This window comes from Herpailurus yagouaroundi, unplaced genomic scaffold (genome assembly GCF_014898765.1).
Source record: "Herpailurus yagouaroundi ecotype Mexico unplaced genomic scaffold, PumYag 67690, whole genome shotgun sequence".
NCBI lineage: Eukaryota > Metazoa > Chordata > Mammalia > Carnivora > Felidae > Herpailurus > Herpailurus yagouaroundi.
In genome coordinates, this window is record NW_024420490.1 from 5,520,154 (window position 1) to 5,540,259 (window position 20,106).

A 20,106-nucleotide genomic window follows, 5' to 3' on the forward strand; every position below is an offset into this window, starting at 1 on the left:
TTAAAGTGGAATGGAGAATATACAAAAGCATCATACACAGTGAAGGCAACTACTATTTCAGTTAACTTATTGCCATTACAAGTATGGACACATATGTACACTAAGATGGCAGATGTTTTCACTGAAGAACATGGTAAAAAAAAAAAAAAAAGAAAGAAAGAGAAGGAAAAAGAAAGCCTCCAAGAAACACTGGGTACACCGACAAATAATACACGGATTTGGAAGCCAGAGAGATCTAGGTTCTGATCCTAGTTCCTTACAACCTACCTAACCTCTGTGAGCCTCACTGCACCATCTCTAAAATGCAGGCAATGTCATCTTCTCCCTGGACTTGGTATAAGGTGTCAATAGGCTGGCAAACAGCCAACCACAGGACACTAATTAGACACTGCCCCCACCCCCTGCAACCATTTCTGTGGTGCCCTGGCCTGGGCTCTTTACCTGTAGGAAGGATGTTTAAAGGAAATGTGCAAAGGGGGCGGGACAAAGGTTGAGCCTCCATGACATGACCCCTTTGAGCCCCTCGGGAGAACAAAAGTGTGAACATTTGAGAGCAACAGGGCAGGGAGAAGCTATTGGTCGGCACACTGGGTGATAAACCATCCAGCCTTGGATTCTGACCAGAGGGAAAACCACTTTCTAAGATAGGAGGGTTTTCCCATTATTCTTGGCAGGAGGTGGGGAAAGGCAGAAGGGGAGGAAGGCCTCCGTAAAGAAATAAGTATTTGTTTTAAGCAAATCACTTTGAAGACAGGTGGTTTTCATTTTGAGAACAAAAATGATGCTTAAAACAGAGGGTGACTCCAGATAGCAGCCACAAGCTTGCCAGGAGAGGGAAATGGGGCCTCGAGGTCTGGAGTGCTCCCAAAGTGCCAGAGCAGTGATGGAGGCAGAGGGGCAGGGGGCAGGGGCGGGGGGGGAGGTCCGGCACAGATAAGATGGGACCATCTTTATCAGCTTGCGGGCACAAACTACTCAGCAGTCACTCACGATATTAATCATCTAAAACCTCTATTCATTTAAGAAACAGTTGTTGAACATGAGCACATAATTGTGTTGAGAACTGAATTAGGGGCTTCGGGATACAGTGGAATAACAAAGACAAGGCCTCTGCCAGCATGGGGGCCAACATTCCAGTGGGGGACACATCAAGTGCCAAGTAAATCAATGACTTGTAAATCAACCAGGGATTTATAGCCTGTGATACAAGTGCTCTGCAAGAAATAGATATGGTGATGTGTCAGGAAGGGAGAAAGGAAACTTAAGATGGAGGAAGTCCCTTAAGATAAGATGGCCCAGGGTTGGGGGGGGGGTGCCTGGGTGGCTCAGTTGGTTAAGTGTCCGACTGTTGATTTTGGCTCAGGTCATGATCTCAGGGTTCATGAGATTGAGCCCCACGATGGGCTCCGTGCTGACAGCACAGAGCCTGCTTGGGATTCTGTCTCTCCCTCTCTCTTTGCCCCTCCCCCACTCTGTCTGTCTCTCTCTCTCAAAATAAATAAATAAACTTTTTTTTTAAAAGATAAGATGGGGTTGGCTAGATGGCTCAGTCGGTTAAGCATCCGGCTTCACCTCAGGTCATGATCTCACAGTCTGTGAGTCGAGCCCCACGTCAGGCTCTGTGCTGCCAGCTCAGAGCCTGGACCCTGCTTTGGATTCTGTGTCTCCCTCTCTCTCTGCCCTCTCCCACTCCTGTTTCTGTCTCTCAAAAATAAATAAACATTAAAAAAAATTTCAAAAGGTAAGATGGCACAGGGCCTTCTCCAAGTAACATCTTAAAGATGAGCAAGCCTGGGCCCGGCGGGAGGAGAGGGCCCGGCGGGGGCTTGGGCAGCCAGGGCACTGGTGTGGTGGAAGGTAGTGGCCAAGTGTGAGAGTGATGGCAATGAAGCTGGAGAGGGAGGCGTGTGCCAGGCTACACAAGGCACAGCCGGGCATGGGGAAGAAAGTGGATTTCAATGAAGACCCACAGAGAGCTACTGAAGGCTGGAACACTGTGATACAGGATTTTGATGCTGGTTAAGATAAGAAGTGCTCTTTTATCTTCGCCCATGAAACAAAGTGTACAGATGATACAAGGTCTCCAAAAACACTGATAAAAGTTAGCCCTGCCTTAGAGCTCGTGGACAGTTGTTGAGGAGGCTTGCCAGCTAGAGGCGAACAATTTTAGCCTAAATAGGAGACGAAATATAAGGAATTCAAGTACAGAAAGGGGTGGGAGAACTTGTGACTGACAAGAAAACACTCTTATTAGCAATTAACTCACAGTTAGCAAATATAAAGCACATGGTAAAGCTAATTTAACAAGACAGGCTCTAGAAAGTCCCCAAAACAGGGGCACCTGGGTGGCTCAGTCAGTTAAGTGTCCGACTTCGGCTGAGGTCATGATCTCGCAGTTTATGAGTTCGAGCCCCATGTCGGGCTCTGTGCCGACAGCTCGGAGCCTGGAGCCTGCTTTGGATTCTGTGTCTCCCTCTATCTGCTCCTCCCCCGCTCATGCTCTCTCTCTCTTTCTCAGAAATAAAGAAACTTTAAACAAAAAACAAAAAGAAAAGTCCCCAACACACGCACATAAGGGTGGAAGGCAATTGGGAACGGACTGATGTGCTCGCAGCTTGCCTAAATCCATGAACAGGTTCACTGAAATAACCAGATGGAGTGTCACCATGACAGTGTCCTACGCCTACTCCTGAATCAGAAATCAGACGAACTGCTAAGCAGCTTTCTTCGAGATTTGAGTTTTCTGTTTCTTCTCCCTTGTACCAGCTGAATATAGGTATTCATAACTTGGAAACTCAAAGCTGAACGGGAAATGGCTCTTCTGAATTATCACTGTCCCCCCAGGATTCATCACACGGCCTCCTGACTTGGGTCCCCCGTCCCCATGATCCTGAACTCAAATGGATCTCTGAGACACAGCATGACCCACTCACACCTTCTCCCTGAGACCTCCTTGTTCTAGGGGGTCCCCTGGACCAGGCTAAAAGGGCAACCTCTAGGGCTCTGGTCTTGAGCAAGGCTGACGCCAAGATCAAATTTATGACACCAAGCAAGAGAATGTGGGAGGCCACGAAGGCTGCCCCCGAAAGAAGCCAGGAGAGCAACACGGGTGGCACGCCCCACAGCCCAGCACACTGCTCGTACGGATGGTACAATATCCCACTAAGGAAGGAGAAGGGGTACGAAGGGCAAAAACACACCACTTAGCAAGTGCCCACCAAGCGCTGGCTACTTTCACATCCATTACTTCCAACCACCCCGCGACGCCGTGAAGTGCGGTGACAGCGCTTTGCAGATGGGAAGAGTATCTGCTGGCAGCCCAAAGCTCCAGTTAGCAGAGGGAGGATCTGAGCTTTGCCTGCCACCTCGACTGGCATCTAGCAACAAACTGTGCTCTGAACAGATCTCAAGCTGACTTTCCGTCCGGCCTTCGATCTCACTCCTCTCCTTCCCACCGCAGGGAAGCTGCATTCCACACCTGGCTTTATCCCAGGCTTGCAAACCTGCCAGCTGCCTCAGAAACGTTACCTGCTCCCCGCCCTTGATAGGGAAACTTACCTGATGAAAGGGATGTCTGCGGGGCAGGGGCGCGGGGAGGCTTGGCTGGCTGGGGTGTCCCCTGGACAAAACTCTTCGATCACAGTCGGGAGAAGGGAAGAGCCCTCACACCAGAGGACAGGGCTGTCCAAAATCTTTGTAGATGACACTACTAAAGGGGATCAGCCAAAAGCCACTTCTGTCACAGGAGCGCCCCAAGAAAGACATTCCCTTCTGCCACAAACAAGATAACTGTGACCCAGATCTGAGCGGGAAAACAGTGTTGCTCACCATCTCTCTGGAAGGACTGAGCTGGGACCAAATTCCCCATCATGCCTCCCTCCCGGCCTAAGAAGTAGCGGGGCACCAGGCTCCAAAAGATGCAGGCATAATAGCAATCAAACCAGATGTACGTCCTACTTACAGTCTCAGACGCGTCTGCAGCACCCGGGGCTTTGGCTGCAGAAAGCTCCATTCTGTGGAGCATCAAGTGGTGATTTCGGGCTGACTGCGTCTGAACTCTGGGCAGGAGTATGCTCCGTGCTCGCCGAGAACTGCGAGTCTCTCTGATTCACTTGGCAGCAGAATTATTCTAAGCATCCTGTCCCGTACCCAACCCGCCTGCCCCTCCCACTACACATTCACGCTGGGTGGTGTTTTTTTTTTTTTTTTAATTCTCTGCACTAATTTCTGTCACAAATCAAGGGAAACTCATTTTTCAAAATTAACCCAATCTCTGGCGCTTCAGAGCGTGGAACCTTTATGACTGAGGAGGAGGAAGAGGAAGAAGTTGTAACATCGGAGAGAAGAGAGTGGGAGAGCCGCAAAGTCTGCAGTAACAGCAAAATGGAGATTATTCGAGACAGCTGAAACACTCCACCCAGCCTCCAGGAGGGGACATGCACGGGAAACAAAGGGCATATGGTGTTTGCTTTCTTCAACATCCGTTCTCACCATTAAAGAGCTGCGCCAGCAAACGCTCATTACTTACATGAGGGCAAACCTCACTCCAAAACAGACTTGAAAATACAGCTCATAATCAAATAAGTTACTTGCAAAGCAGAGGCCTACCTTGAATTTTTTTTATTACATCTAAAGCAAAATTTAATAAAGTGCAAGTAACTGGCAGAATGTCTACTGGGCTTAGTGAAGCGTGAATTATACTTGAAACAGTCAATTTTTGTTAATTTCAAGTTCACAGAGTAACTCAAATACTGACACATTCAGGAAAGGATTTCATTTTTTCCCCCAAGGAGAGATTCCAAGGGGCTAACCTAATAACCAGATAAGAATGATTTCCCTACTATTTACTACTAGTCATGTATTCAAACATTTCTATCCTAAAGCAAACAGGTTTTTCTAATGAGGCTTAAATCATTTATTTCCCACATAAGTTAATGTTACCACCATTTCCACTATCGCCCACACTATGACACTGTCCAAAGGTCAACTCCAGTGCACCGCCTGACCAAATCTGCACGACCTCCCGAAGTGGTGGTGAGATCTGAATTGAGGATGCTTTTCACAGACACAAAGCTAGGGGCAGCTTCAAACACGGTACTAACCAGCTGAGGCGGCTCCCTTCCTCCTCCCCCTGCAGAGCCAACTATTGGCCACAGGTACCCACCCATCCCCCATCAAGCCCACTCCCCGGCTCCAGAGGGCAGACTAATTAACTCTAAGCCAATCATTGGTTCCGGGTGGGCAACAGGAGCTAAGTTCACCCAATCAGACTGCAGGAAAGGACTCCTCCTACATGCCCGCCCTAAACAAGGAAGCAGAGGGCCCCACAGCCAGTGGATGCCATCATATGTCTGCCTGACAACCACGAAGAAACCAGCCCTTGGGTGAAGCTTCTGGCAGCACCACCCATGGAGGAGCGACAGGAAGAACACAGGTCTCCGATGTCCCCCTGAGCAGGTGAACACACTACCCTTGGGGTCCATCCGACCTGTAGCCTGAAAATTATGTGAGATAACATACATCACTGCTGATAGGAACAGGCTGAGCAATACCTAGGAAGCCAAGAGCAAGAGTCTGTAATCTGGCAAAGAGACCCCTTGAAGTTAATAATACACTCACAGAAGACATTCCCTTCAACGCTAAAGAAAAAGAAATTACAAAGAAGAGTGGTTGACTGCCAAGAGCTGGACTTGGAAGTGGGGAGTAACAGCACAGGGGCACAAGGTCTCTTTGGGGCGGGAAGGACATGTTCAAAAATTAGATCATGGTGATAATTACACAACCCTAAATATGCTGAAAGCCACTGAACGAGGCACAAGTGGATGAACTGTACAGTATGCAAGTTAGATCTCAATGAAGCTATTTTTGGAATAAGCTACATGGGAGCAGATGCTCATTCAGAAGTCACCTGTTAAACTCTGCCTCCATCCACATCTGACGGCAACATGCCTCTGCTTAAAATGGCTCCTTTGATGCTTCCTGATCACCTCTGGGGTCCAAATTCCTTACAGAGGTGCACAGTGCCTCTCACGTCCCAACTTCACTCCACCCCAACCCCTGCCTCTACTTCCCATTTTACTCACTGGCAAGGCTTTCTTTCAGATATTTATCAAACCGCTTCCCCTGCAGGCCTCGGTTCATACATCCTCGGTCACTCTCACCATCCTCTTCACCTGATCTATCCCTTCCTCCCCTGCCCCAGCCTCTAAGCTTCCCCTCCCTTTGGGCTCCTTTAGCATACTAAGTGCACACCAGAGAGGGTTAGAAAAGTGCTTCTGGGTCTGTCTCGCCCACCAGGCTATGCCCTAGAGCCTTGCCTTTTGCAACAGAGAGGGTTTGAGCAGACAAAAGCAAAGCGCTCAGTGTGGTCAGCGCTATGGGGTTTCTTTCAGGGTTCCATTTACACGGTGTGGGTGCCTGTGTCCCTTGCCAGGCCTGAAGTCACCGTAGGAAGCCAGGTGTGGGTGAGAGCCAGGTCCCTTGGAATCTGTCTCTAGTTCTCCCACGCTCAACTTTTTTTTTTCCTCATCATGGCGTTTCCCTTATTATTATTTTTTTAACCCTTAGACAAGGTAAGGAGCTGGCGTAAAGAATATTACAAATGCAACAAGAATGGGAAACACTTGGTTTTGAAGAAAGGGACTTTTAAAAAGGGACACAATAGACTGAGGAACACTGGATGATCATCTCCACCTGTGTCTTATCTTCCTACATGATCTCAGGGGAAAAGATTACTAAGATTTAAGAAATGTTAAAAATCCAGTTGCTGGGGGTGCCTGGGTGGCTCAGTCGGTTAAGCATCCGACTTCAGCTCAGGTCATGATCTCGCAGTCCATGAGTTCAAACCCCGCGTCGGGCCCTGTGCTGACAGCTCGGAGCCTGGAGCCTGCTTCAGATTCTGTGTCTCCCTCTCTCTCTGCCCCTCCTCCGCTCATGCTCTGTCTCTCTCTCTCTCAAAAATGAATGTTAAAAAAAAAATTTTTTTTAATTCAGTTGCTGGAGTGTTTCAGTTATAAAAAAAAAAAAAAGAAAAAGTCATACCAGAAAGGGGTGACCCACAGAACCCCACTGTGGAATTGGTGCTTCATTACAACGAAGACATCACCCAGCCCTCTCCCTAGCTTGTCCGGCCCGGCTCTCCGAACACCACGAGTAATGAAACCCCAAACCCAGGAGCAGAGGAAAGTGCTGAAATAACACTTTAAATCGTCGCGATGGTAATTTCAACTCCTACCTCATAATCATGGCTCCTCTTTTCCATATTTGGGCCCTAGCTCCCCTGGACGCACTCTGGGAACCTCCACAGACATTATCTAATGCTGAGCAGGTCAGCAAACTAACCATTAAGCCCTCTCTCTTCTCCGCACTCTCTGATTTCAGCCAGTCTGGACACAATCATAAAGAATTGGGCAATTCCCTTCCAAGGGGAATGGCTGTCAAGATTTCTCCTGTAGTTTAGGTCAAACCAGAAGCTCTTAGGATGTCACAGAGTTTGTCAATCTGATTCCTACAGTAAAGTTTTCAAAGCTGTCATTACCCTCCCCCTCACCCTGGCCAAAAAAAGACAAAGCTGACAGATTTATTATCAAACCACTTCGTTAGCTAACCACCCCCCCCACCCCCCCACCCACCCCCCGCCATATCTTTGTAACATCAGCCCTGGGGACTCCCATTCATTCCATTTGGGGTGGGCTGGGAATCTAAGTTGTCCAAACTCCCTCAGGTGATTCAGATGAGCAGCACAGCCTTGACACGGAGGGCTGAGGCAAAAAGGGCTGGCTACATCCTTGCTACTAAAAGTACCGTCCCCCGGGAGCTTGTTAGACCACAATCTCAGTCTCCCTACACCCGCCAGCCCCCAGCCCAGACCCCCTGAATCCGAATCTGCATTTTAACAAGATCTGCCCACATACACCCCGCCCTCAGCCTGGGACTCCTGGGCAATGTTAAAGTTTGAGGAGCCTGGGCTTCAGAATCTCCTAGGTTGTGTTTTGTTTCACCTTCACAAGAGGGAGAAGAAGCAGTGGGAGGTCAGCGTCAGAATTCACATTCCAAAATTTTTCAGTATCTTCCTGATGAACAACAGGGCCAAATCCTGCTCGCTCCCTCCCCACCCTCCCAGAAACTATGAGTAGTCAGATTAAATGTAAAGAGAGTCAAAGACTAGACATGGCCTGTTTTTTCAATTAAAGCAATGCATTTTTCCATTTGTGCTGGCAGCATCGACACTTGCATTACTGCGCATGCTTAAAGCTACCGGCCACATTCGACTCGCGGACTATCAAAGCAGCAGAACCTGCAGTCTCCGATATTAAAATGCTTTACATGGAACCAAAGCATTCCAGGATAAATAATTCTTGGAACTAATGAGAACTACTAATTGCATCCAGTCTTAAAAATCAATATACTTCAAGAAACTATTTAAAAATTTATATGCTTATTTCCCTTCTTCAAGTAACATCATAAGGCATTCACAGGAAGTGGTGGTTCCAATTGAACGTGGCTGCATGTTAAAAAAAAAATCTCTGTGGCTGCATATCAAAAAAAAAAAAAAAAAAATCTCACAGAGCCTAACACCCAGCTCAGCGAAGATTCCCAGCAAGTTCTCAGAACCTAATAGATATGGGTACCCCTCATGCTAATCACGGTTTGCTTTGTTGTTGCTGTTTTAACGTAGCCAAGGCCACCCAGATATCCTGTACCCTAGTATAATCAGGAGTGAAAGAGCACTTGAACTCTGGAGTTAAATGGCCCCATAGGCTCAAATCCAGGTCTGGCACTGATTAGCTGTGCTCCTCTGGGCTAACAGTTACTTAACGTCTCTGGTCCATGGGAAGTGCTGTACAAAAGTTTGCTGTTTTTCTCATCCAGCATGTCATACCACATGAATGGTACAGATAATAGAACTATGCACACAGTGGGTGCTCAGTTATTACAACTGGTCAGAGAAAACTCCACCCTGATTACATTTCCTTTAACGACTGTTTCATTACTGAACACCAGCAACCTTTTCATGTGTCAAGAGAAGTGCTCGTGGGAAAGTTCTTTCCTTTCCTCTAATGGCAAAAACCAGAAACCAAACGATATCGTCACCTTCTTCATCCAGCGCGAAGTTCTCTCTCTCCAATCATGTACTTGTTAAGGTTTAGTTTTATTATGACTTATTTATTCTCAAACAATAAGCATTATTATAGAAAAAAACAAAAAGCATTTGAGCAGGTGAGAGTTGCCGTCTTTGTACATAACAGTAGACTGATACCAGTTATGTAACGGTTACTGAGATCACAAATGTTGACTTCCAGAATGTTCTCAGGAGACGAGTGCCAGACAATATTGCCTTCATGGTATTATTATTATTATTATTATTATTATTATTATATAGTTACATATGTAGTAGACAGCAGAGGGAATTGGGAGGTTTAACTATTTGCCCATTTTCATCTGTTTTGAAGCACTCATAACAAATGACCAAATGATATAGATGGTTCGCCACGTATTTATTGAATCCATTTCCCTACGCAGTTTCGCCAGCCAATGCTTTAACATCAACTGACTGAGCATAAGAATGAAGCAACTGTATCCAGTCTACCTTCATCACTGTCTCTATTTTTGAAGAATACCCATCCTTTCAGGTCTTACACATCTTTCCGGTCCATCACACACAGGCTACTGGCGTTCCAACGCCAAGGTTGACCTTTAACAGATCTCCAGTCTTCATCTCTGGGCCTCAGTTTTTCCATCTGTGACATAGGAATAATCACTCCCTGGGGTGAGGGATGGGGGTAAGGATTAGTGGAGTTAATGCACATTCTCTACAACTGCGAAGAGGAGTAAATAATACACTTTTACTGGATAAATAACGAGGCCTTGACTCACAACAGCAAATTCATGTTCCTTTTCACTCTGTGCCAGGTCCTGAAGTGGTTACAAGAAAGGTTATTATAGACTCTCCTTGCCCCCCAAAATGAGGGGAAAGAAGAGTAATTTCTGTATGTGTTTAAAGAGAAGAAGAATGTGAACAGGAGAGAACCCACCCACTAATTCCTCCCTAGGTTAGCCCTGACAGTGACACAGCTGCAGGGGTTGCTCTCACCAGCAACATTCCCATAACACTGTTACCTTCCAGAGCGCTAATATACTGAGGGGCTCCAAGCTTGTCCATGCCTCAGGGCCTTTGTACTTGCTGTTCTCTACTTAAATGGCACCTAGTAATGGCAGGAGCTTTCTAATCATTCAGGCGTGAGCTGCAATTTCACCTCCCCCAAGAGGCCTTTTCTGATGACTCTAGGTGAAACAGCCTACACGCTCCACCAGTCAGTCACTCTATCCTTTTCCCCTCCTATATTTCTTTGTTGCATATTTCACTCTCTGTAATTATTTTTTTTTTTTTTTTGCTTGTCTGCAGTTATGCTCTCTCTCCTCTGTTAGAATGTACACTCTCTAAGAGTACAGACCTTGTTAAGTCCATTCCTAAAATGGCCCATGGCACATAAAGGACACTTAGTGGACTGAGGCAGGTAATGTATGGGTATATAGTTTGATAGTTCAGCAGCTGTGTCGTATCTGTGTTAGGTTCTGATGACTGTTTTGTCTCTTCAGAATGCTTTTTCTTGCCTTTTGGCATGTCTTGTGATTTGGGACCGAAAGCCAGACATTTTGTATAGGGCAGTGGACACTGAGGCAAATGAGACCTCAGTGTGGGGATTTATGTTAAGCTAGCCAGAAGTTGGGCCATGTTGAGGTCGGTGGTTCCTACAGGCATGAGAAACTTCAAATTCCTCTAGTGATCTTTTTTGTCCCCCCTCTTGGCTCTGGGGCTTCCCTTCGTGCTGCTGCCCAGAAAGAGCCTGTCTCCTGCAGTTCTCCCTGCTACAATCCACTGTTGTTATTCCCGGAGGCTTGTTAGTGTGCTGTGGGGGTGGGGTGGAGGGGTTGCGAACATTCTAAGCCCCCATCTTTGGAGTGCACTGCAGACCTGTGTCTGGTGTTAGCCTTCACAAGCGCTTCTGCCTCTCCTCCAAGAATAGAGCTCCCCCTCTCCCTTCCCCCAGCTGCAGTGGGCATCCCCCAGCGTTCTCAGTCTACAGCCTTGTGGCCCTTCTCCCTGAAGATTAAGACTTTTTTGAGGTGAGGTGGGGGGCTGGCCTGGATGGAATTCCTTTGCCCCAGCTGCAATGGTATTTCACTGGTGCTCTCACACCCCACCCTTCCCCTGCAGACTAAGCCTTTTGTTCCTTAAAGGAGAAAAGTCTGAGTGGGTCTCTCAGTGGTCCCGAGCCAGCACCTGCAACCCGCTCCCTGAGTTTTCTTCAGTTTGTCCCCAGTCTTCCCTGCGAGAGCAAGGTGGGATTCCTGGAGGAAAAGCCTGCAAAACAATAGGCCACCTTCCCACTCCTCTGCTGCCCCCAGGAGCTTCACACTCTCAAGCTAGTCTGCACTCAACCTCCAGCAGTTTGTCAAATTTTTAGCTTGATCTTTCTACCTACTTCCGTAGTGTCTGGTGGCTTCTGCCTCTGGGAAGTAAATGCTCAGGCCTCAGGTCTCGGAAAGTGCTTCTTCTCTCCAGATGTTTAAATGGCTATTTGCTCTGCAGACTCAGTTCTCTTGTCAATTTCCAATCTGTCCAGATTTTTCCTCGTAAGCGTGGGAGACACATCTCTGCAGCTCTCTACATCTCTGAGCTGAAACTAGAAGTCCATTTATTGATTTTTTTCAAAGCATCAGAAGTATGACAAAACGGGAACATTTGATAAAATAGGTGGTGGGTAGGGAGATGTTTATATTTTCATGCTCTTCTATATTTTACTAGTTCAGTAACATTTCAAAATACAAAATCAACATGTGGGTGGTCATGGTGGAAAATGGTTCTATAATATAAATAGACTGAGATGCGTACACAGCACTTGATTCTTGTTCAATAATTTACAGAGATCACCTGAATTAAAAAAAAAAAAAACAACAACAGTGTTTGTGGCAACACTTCCAAAACTGTTCTGGAAAAAAAAAAATAATAAATCACCCCAGTACACCACGGATTTTCAGTGTTGAAGCAGTGAAAGAAGAAACTCAAGTAGAAGAATTAATGTCCTCAAAGAGAACAATTTGTTTGTGCGCGTTTATAAATCCAAGTATATGACAATATTACACGTTAATCGATTCACTGTCCTTTAAACTGATATCCAACCATTATTATTAACATTCATGGAAGCGTGAGGTCATTGATGCATGCACCAGCAGACCACAGGTCATTCGGCAGCACCTTTTTACTTAAATAATTCACTATCTTAAATAATGGCAAATAAATTCCATGCTACAAAATAAATGAACCATTAATGACTCCAAAACTTCAGATTAATCTTAAGGATGGTACATTAAATTCAATTAAACCAGATGAATATTTAACATGTTCCTTCTCTGGACTTAAGACCATTCTAACCCCTCTGGGGAAAAAAAAAATGGGCAGACCTGGATAACTTACTGGTATCTGCCATCACCACAGACACAGCGATGGGTTACAGGGCTGAGAGGAACTTGCGTGAGCACGTGGTCTGAGAATGGCAGATGCATGCCCCAGGCCAACACTGGCCCTACAGTGAGTTTCATTAGCAAAGAGAGTGACTTTGGATTATCTGTATGCTCTAATATTCACATGTACATTTCAATTAAAAGGAAGAAAGAATACAGTTTTTAGTAAAGGGGATGGATCTGCATTTGGCTTTCGTTACAACAAATGAAGACAAGCCTAAGTTTGTAATGGGAATGAAATGGGATGGCCCCACCAATGATGAACCTGTAGCTTTAATTATCACGTGTGGCTCTGGGAGACGCAACCCCAGGTGGAAGTGCAATCGGGGTGACCAGTCAGACAGCTAAATAGCACATTTCCCCCGCCTCAGAACCGCCACTTGTCAACTGCTGCTATGTTGTTTCAAGGGCTGTTTACAAATCAGCTACCTCCCTGCACTGCACCAGGCCTGAAATTAGATTTCATATCCAGCTGGAGGGCCGGGGACTGCGTTCAGCTTCAAGTTGGCAGCACCTTAGACCTGACTGTCATCTTAAAATATCTGTTAATGGAAACCATTCAAACTCAAGTTTTTAAATAAAAGGAAGAGCAAAATTGAATAAAAAATATCAGAGGCTAAAAAAGAAGTAAGGTGTGTGGATTTTTTAACCACCAATGACAGGAGAAGCTCTCACTATAATTACATGGATTATATGTACCGAGACATCATCTGTCATGTGATATTTTGAACCAAATAACAGAGCAGTCCGTGAGAAAAATATATATCAATAAGCACAAAGAAGCGATTTCTCAATACGTGAAACCACACAAACCTGACATGCTCCATATTCAAATGTGGACCCAAGTTCGTATCATGTGCCACCGGAGCCCAAAGTCATAATTACTCATTTAACACAGAACAGCTGAAACTACGTTCATATGGCAGATGTATTTTTTAATAGGTTGGCAATTATTGCGGTTTCAAGATTTAAAGAGAAAAAGGTTGTGCGCACACTCATGATTTTGCAGCTGAGAGAAACAGTTAAAGACTGAACTATGAATATAAGGCAAGCTGTTACACAGCAGTTACAGAATGACAGCAGTAAACCTGATTCCTTTTCCGTCTGCGGCCCTGAAGGCCCCAGTATTACGGTGTGACTACAGTCTTAGCAGTTTTAACTCGATAACACTTGTGGGTTTAAACAGTTATCATGTACCTTTTGCCCATAATCTGCCAACCCATTGATTTGGATGTCGTTTCTTTACCGTGAGCTGTATGTGGTCAGAAAGCAAGCCCCGTGTGACCGAAGGCTTGGGTATCTGCCGTCACATTGCAGACGACGAGATACTGTCGAAACACACACAGCCTTCCTAAGAAGATATTCGCGTTTTAACACTTAAGTCAATGCCAATTGTGGTTTATTATAATCATGACTAAAATATGCATCTATAGTAAATATTTCAAAGGCAATTTTAATCTATTTTTTCTCCCACAATGTGCAAAAACAGTCCCTTTTTGGTTTTCAGCTGGGCCTGCTCTACTGCTATGAGCTATATCTCCCATCTCGACCATGGCCTCGTTTTACAGCCAGGAAAATGACATTCCTGCCGAGGAGCTGTGCTGCTTCCTCAGAAGAGAAAGGTTCCGTGTGAGAGGACAGTGCAGCCGGGGGGTCCCCACACGGCCCCGGAAGTGAGCAGGGCCTGAGCGTCGTCGTTCCCCTCCCCCCCCGCCCCCCGCATGGCTGCCCCAGGCCTTCGAGGAGAGCCCAGTTCCCGTGGCTCCTCCTTTGAGGCCTCCAGCTGGGACCACCAGCCTCAAGAAAGCCAGGGCAGGCCGTGGACAGCCGTGGACAGCCGTGGGCAGCCCCTCCGCTTACAAATGAGGCAAGCCCACTGTTTTCCACCCAGACTCCCAGACACAGGGTATGGACTTCGTTGGTTTTCTTGAAAAAGACCTGGTGGTCCCAGAGGAAGTATGACAACAAATGAAATGCTCTTTCCCTCGTGACAAGAAAAACAGGCAGCAAAGAGCTAAAATGGGCTGACCTCAAGCACCTCATTCCACAAATAGCTAAACGTGTATGTGTGTGTGGCTTTTGTGTTCATGCCTGTTATTACCACACACTGGAGACATTCACATTTTTACCTTCACTCTCCCTGAACTCCCCTCAAGATCTCTTGTCTAATCCTCCTCAGTGGCAGACAGATGGTGAGATTTGCCCCTGAGCTGGGGGCGGGCAGGGCGGGGGGAGCGGGAGGGAATACAGAATTTCAAATCCCCTTGTGAGCTAAGAAACTAAAGGGAAACAAAATGTCTCCTGGGCAGCCTTGGAGGTGTGCTGCCCACCTGTACCTTCAGGACAGAACCGGTGGCTTCAGGCTCTGCCCTAGCTTGTGTTCCCGCCTGGGTGGCACTCCTCCTGGACAGCCCTCTCCAGGCACTGCCAGGAACGGGGCGGGGGGGGGGGGGGCGGTGAGGCCGGCCCACACTGGGCAGACCTCCGCCCGGCAGTGTGTGCTCACAAGCTCCTTGTCAGGCTGGCTGGGACCGCAGCCTGAGGCTCCCCCTGCCCCTCTCCCCACCCCTTCATCTCCCAAGGGTGTTATCTCCCCTCCACAAATAAACCTCCTACACTCCTACCTCCATCTCAGCTCCCCCTGCCCCCAGCACCCAACCGACAAACACCATACCTCTGTACTTTTCCAGTCTCTCAGAGTAGCTCAATACTTAATGTTCATAGTTAGCATTTGTTGACCGATGAATATGCATCAAACACGACTCCGATCTGCCCTATACTCGTGATCTCACGCATCCTCGCAAGTACGCTAGCAAAGAGGTACACTGCTGTTGTTGCTATTCCCATGCTTCATACGAGGAAACAAATAGATACCTAGAGGGATTAAATGACTTCCCAGGGTCTCGGAGCTAATAAACCGAGACTCACTCTTCTAGGATCGTGGGGCACTACTGCTCCCGGCCAAAGCCCGACCGAGTCCCGAGTCCCGGAAAGCAGATCCTGGGTCTGCAGCCGCCACCCTGCACTCCACACACCTCAGTAAAGTCGTGCCGAGTGCAAGTGACCTGACCAGGTTCACAGGTCACAGCAGAAAGAATGAAATTCCTTGGTAGAAAGGCAAGGGCACAGCAGGTTTTCTTGCAGCGCAGTGTATACATCATGGGGAGGGAGGAAGGGCAGCCTTTCGATATCACCATGCTACAGATGTTTTTGCATATGTTTTTCTACCTTCACCCTAACAAAGAATTCTAATGATACCTTAAGTGAAAACAACATTTCAACAATGTCATCAAGCAAAAGTTGAATGGATGAGTTGAAAATCTAAAAAGTTTAGCTGGCTATCATAGGACCTGATCACCTATGAAAACTTTTATTCCAAAAATTACCGTTTTGATGTCAAATGACTACCATTTATTTCATTTCATATTCTTTTAAGCTTTTATTTTAATTCCAGTTGACACAGGGCTACATTAGTCTCATGTGTACAACACAGTGATTCATCACTTCCATACATCACCCGGTGCTCATCACAAGTGGACTCCTTAATCCCCATCACCTATTTCACCCATCCCCCCACCCACCTCCCCTCTGGTCACCATCAGTTTGTTCTCTATAGTTAAGAGTCCATTGGGGCACCTGGGTGGCTCAGTCAATTAAGGGCCTGACTCTTAGTTTTTGGCTCAGGTCATGATCTGACAGTTCATAGGTCCGAGTCCCACATCAGGCTCCAAGCTGACAGCAGAGAGCCTGCCTGGGATTATCTCTCTCTCTCCCCTTCCTTCACTCTCGCATGTGCACATGCATGCTGTCTCTCAAAATAAAATAAATAAATAAACTTAAAAAAGAGTCCATTTCATATTCTTCAATAAAGTTTGGAAAATGGGACGTATTCCTTAAGGATTCCCCGAATAAAGAAGATTTCATGCAATGCATCAAATTTACTCTGTGCTATCTACTTGGAACATGTGGCTTCCTGGTTTTGGAGACACTAACCTTTTTTTCATGTCAGAATGTATCAGTCTGAAGAATGTGTACATTTGGCAGGTGTATGAACCTAATTTTTAAAATCCTAATCCTTACAATGTGGTTTAAGACCTTCAATAATACTGATCAGCTAGGGGCACCTGGGTTAAGTGACTGACTCTTGAGTTCGGCTCAGGTCATGGTCTCAGGGTCATGAGATCGAGCGCCATGTTGGGCTCCACACTGGGCATGGAGCCTGCTTAAGATTCTCTCTCTCTTTCTACTGCTTCTGTTCTCCCTCCCTCTCTCACTCTCTAAAAAAGAAATAAAAATTTAACTTTAAAAAATGATCAGATAAAATACCTTAGAGATATTCTGTACTTAAGTGCATGAACATAATAGAAGAGTATTGTAATTTTTGGTTAATAGTAGCAATTTGGGGCGCCTGGGTGGCTCCATCGGTTAAGCGTTTGACTCTTGGTTTAGGCTGATCTCACAGTTCGTGGATTCAAACCCCACATCAGGCTTTGCACTGACAGTGCAGAGCCGGCTTGGGATTAATTCTCTCTCTCTCTCTCTCTCTCTCTCTCTCTCTCTCTCTCTCTCTCTCTCTTTTTCCCTCTCAAAAATAATTTTAAAAAGCTTTAAAAAAAGAATAGTAGCAATTCTCATTTGCATGCCCATACTTGGACTAATTCTGGAAAGGGAAAAAGCCCTCTACCAGGTATTCATCATTACTGGTAATAATACTAATGTGTAGCTGGACTCTACTTACATTATTATTTATTCATCCTTCTGTTCTCAGAGTTTCCCAGTACCTGGCACATGATAAAATAACTGTAGCTCTTATAAAAACTCTACCAGGATACCATCTCCTTTCACAGATGAAGAGCTGCTTCAGGAAGGGAAGGAAACTTCTGAGGCTGCACAGCTGGTGGGCCGTGGGCAGGGATCACTCCCCCTCCTGAAACATCTTCCCCGCTTTGAACATTCACTTGCCTGGCTATTTTCCTCCCCTTTTGGCCATTCCCCGTCAGTCTCAACGCTGGGATGCCCGGGGCTCTTCTCTCCTCTGGCCACACTGCCCCTCCAGGTGATCTCATTTCACCAAATGAGATTCCCAAATTCCTATCTGTAGCCTGGACCTGGCATTTGAACTCCAGACCCACATCCTTAATAAGCTCCCGGTGCTCAGCAAAAAAAGATAGGGTCATCCCTCCCTCCTCTCTCTCACCACACAACCAGTCTGATCAGCAAATCCCAGGGGTGCCACCTTCAGAAACATCCAGAATACGATCAGTAAATCCTGGTGGTGCTACCCTCAGAAATGTCCAGAATCTGACTGCTTCTCCCTGTTCCCATTACCAACCTTCTGGTCTCCCCTGGTTTCCTGCATTGGCCTCTGACCTCTGCTCCTTGCTTCCGCCCTTGCCCCTAGTGGTCTGTTCTCCACAGGGCAGCCAAAAGGAACCAGTGAGAGCATCCCTGGTCACATCACTACACTGTTCAAAGCTCCCCCGATTACTTCCCATCTCACCCAGAACCCCAAATCTTATAGTAGCCCTACTCCATCTGGAGCCCTGTGAACCTCTACGCCCATCTCCGGATGCCCTCACCTGTGCCCTCCAGCACACTGGCCTTTGTTCTTTTTCTAGCACACCGGGGACTTTGCACATGCTGTTGCCTCTGCCTGAGAGGCTCTTTCCTCCAGATCCCCACAGGGCTCTCTTCCTCACTGCCTCAAGTCTTGACTTAAAGGTCACCTTTTCAGTAAGGCCTTTGCTGGCCTCCCTATCATCAATTGCAATCCAGCCCCCAACATTCATATCCCCTTCCCCTGCTTTTTTCTCCCTCCAACATACTATAACTTATTTATTATGCTTATGGCTTACCGTCTGTCTACCCCACTAGGACGTAAGTTCCCTGACAGCAGGGATTTTTGTCTGACTTACTCACCCACGTATTCCCTAGTGCTTAGAACACAGTCAACACTCAATAAACAGTTGATGGATGCACGAGGGAAGCTCAGAGAGCTTAATTAACTTCCCCCAAAGTTGTAGGGCTCAGCTCTGACTCTAAACCACTGCTCTGAGTCACCAGTTGGTGATAAAATAAAGATCCTTGATCAGTGCACACTCAGATATCTACAGATCTGATAAAAATTCAAACCAAATTACACAGAAAGAGATCAATTTCCCTAGCTCACTGGGTACTTTCATTAATCTCACATTCACTTGGAAGACAAGAAGAATTTAAAAAACAGCAACGTAGAAAAACTAATACATGCCTGGGAGCCACTTCAATCACAAGAAGCTGAAGGATGAATGTACCTTAATCCCTGAGGAAAAGTAAACAAGTTGGATCAAAACATTTCTCAATTTTAAGTAAATTTTTTCAAATCTTAGAAATAAAGAAACAAAATCTCCTATTAACATTTCAGCATTTTTCTCCCTATACACCGGGTTTGGCAGTTTATACATCATACTGCATAGACAATTCCACAGCTGGCTTTTTTCTCTCAAAGCATCTGTATTTTCTATACTACTGTATACATTATTAGGAGCCCTAAGGTTAAGGTTATATAGTAATTGGTCAGCAGGCAATGAAGTCTCAGCTGGTAAAAAGAAAAACAAAGAATACGAACATTGACTAAACATGGACGCCTAAGACCGCCGTCCAGCGTGCCATCTTCCAATCGACTGCCGGCTCCACCACTGACCCTGGCCCACGTGCATTCCCTACAGGCCAGAAGAATCAGTTCCTCTGGAAAGCCTCAGGCGAAATTGCTTCTGGAAGTCAGAACCTAAGACCACGGTCTATTTAAGTGGCCGCTACCACCACCATCCAAAGAGCAAGGGTCAGGTACCCAGTCCTGTCAATAACCACAAGGGTAGAGAAACAAGCAACAAAGATAGTACTCATTCAACAAATATGGATAAGCACTGCTGTGCACCAGGCACCGAGGACACAATGCTACACAGAGGCCATGGAACCTCAGTCCAAAAGGTAAGAGAGCCATTTGTCAAACAGCCACAAAAACAGACTTAAAACTCTAAGAGTGACAAGTGCTACTGAGGACAGAAATATGGCACTACAAAGGCCTGTAGAAAATGGGTATTTGTGGGGGAGCTGGGTGGCTCAGTTGGTTGAGCATCTGACTTTGGCTCGGGTTATGACCTCATGGTTCATGGGTTTGAGCCCCATATCAGGCTCTTTGTTGTCAGCACGGTGCCTGCTTCTGATCCTCTGTCCCCCTCTCTCTTTGCTCCTACCCAGCTTGCACTCTGTCTCTTGAAAGAAAGAAAGAAAGGAAAGAAAGAAAGAAAGAAAGAAAGAAAGAAAGAAAGAAAGAAAGAAAGGAAGGAAGGAAGGAAGGAAGGAAGGAAGGAAGGAAGGAAGGAAGAAAGAAAGAAAGAAAGAAAGAAAGAAAGAAAGAAAATGGCATTTGTAAGAGTCAGGAGGTCAAAGAAGGTTTCCCTGGGAAAGCATGAAGCAGTCTCTGGGGCTGTGAAGGCATGAGGGGGTGCAAGGGTATGAAGTGCTATAAATTTTCCTCTTAGCACTGCTTTGGTTGTGTCCCACAAATTGTGTATTTTCATCTTCATTCAGTTTGATGTA

At 46.3% G+C, this 20,106-nt stretch overlaps 1 protein-coding gene across 8 annotated transcripts in view; it reads right to left on the bottom strand.

Moving 5' to 3' along the window:
- Positions 1-20,106, bottom strand: part of SH3KBP1 (SH3 domain containing kinase binding protein 1) — a 330,782-nt gene that overhangs the window by 242,483 nt on the left and 68,193 nt on the right. The window contains exon 1 of one of the 8 annotated variants that reach the window (XM_040468251.1): positions 3,962-4,035. The exons of the other annotated variants lie outside the window; for them this stretch is intronic. Within the exon in view, the coding sequence (XP_040324185.1) occupies positions 3,962-4,024 (63 nt within the window). The 5' untranslated portion in view covers positions 4,025-4,035. Of the gene's footprint in view, positions 1-3,961; positions 4,036-20,106 lie in introns of those variants that run through there. 8 annotated transcript variants of the gene reach the window in all.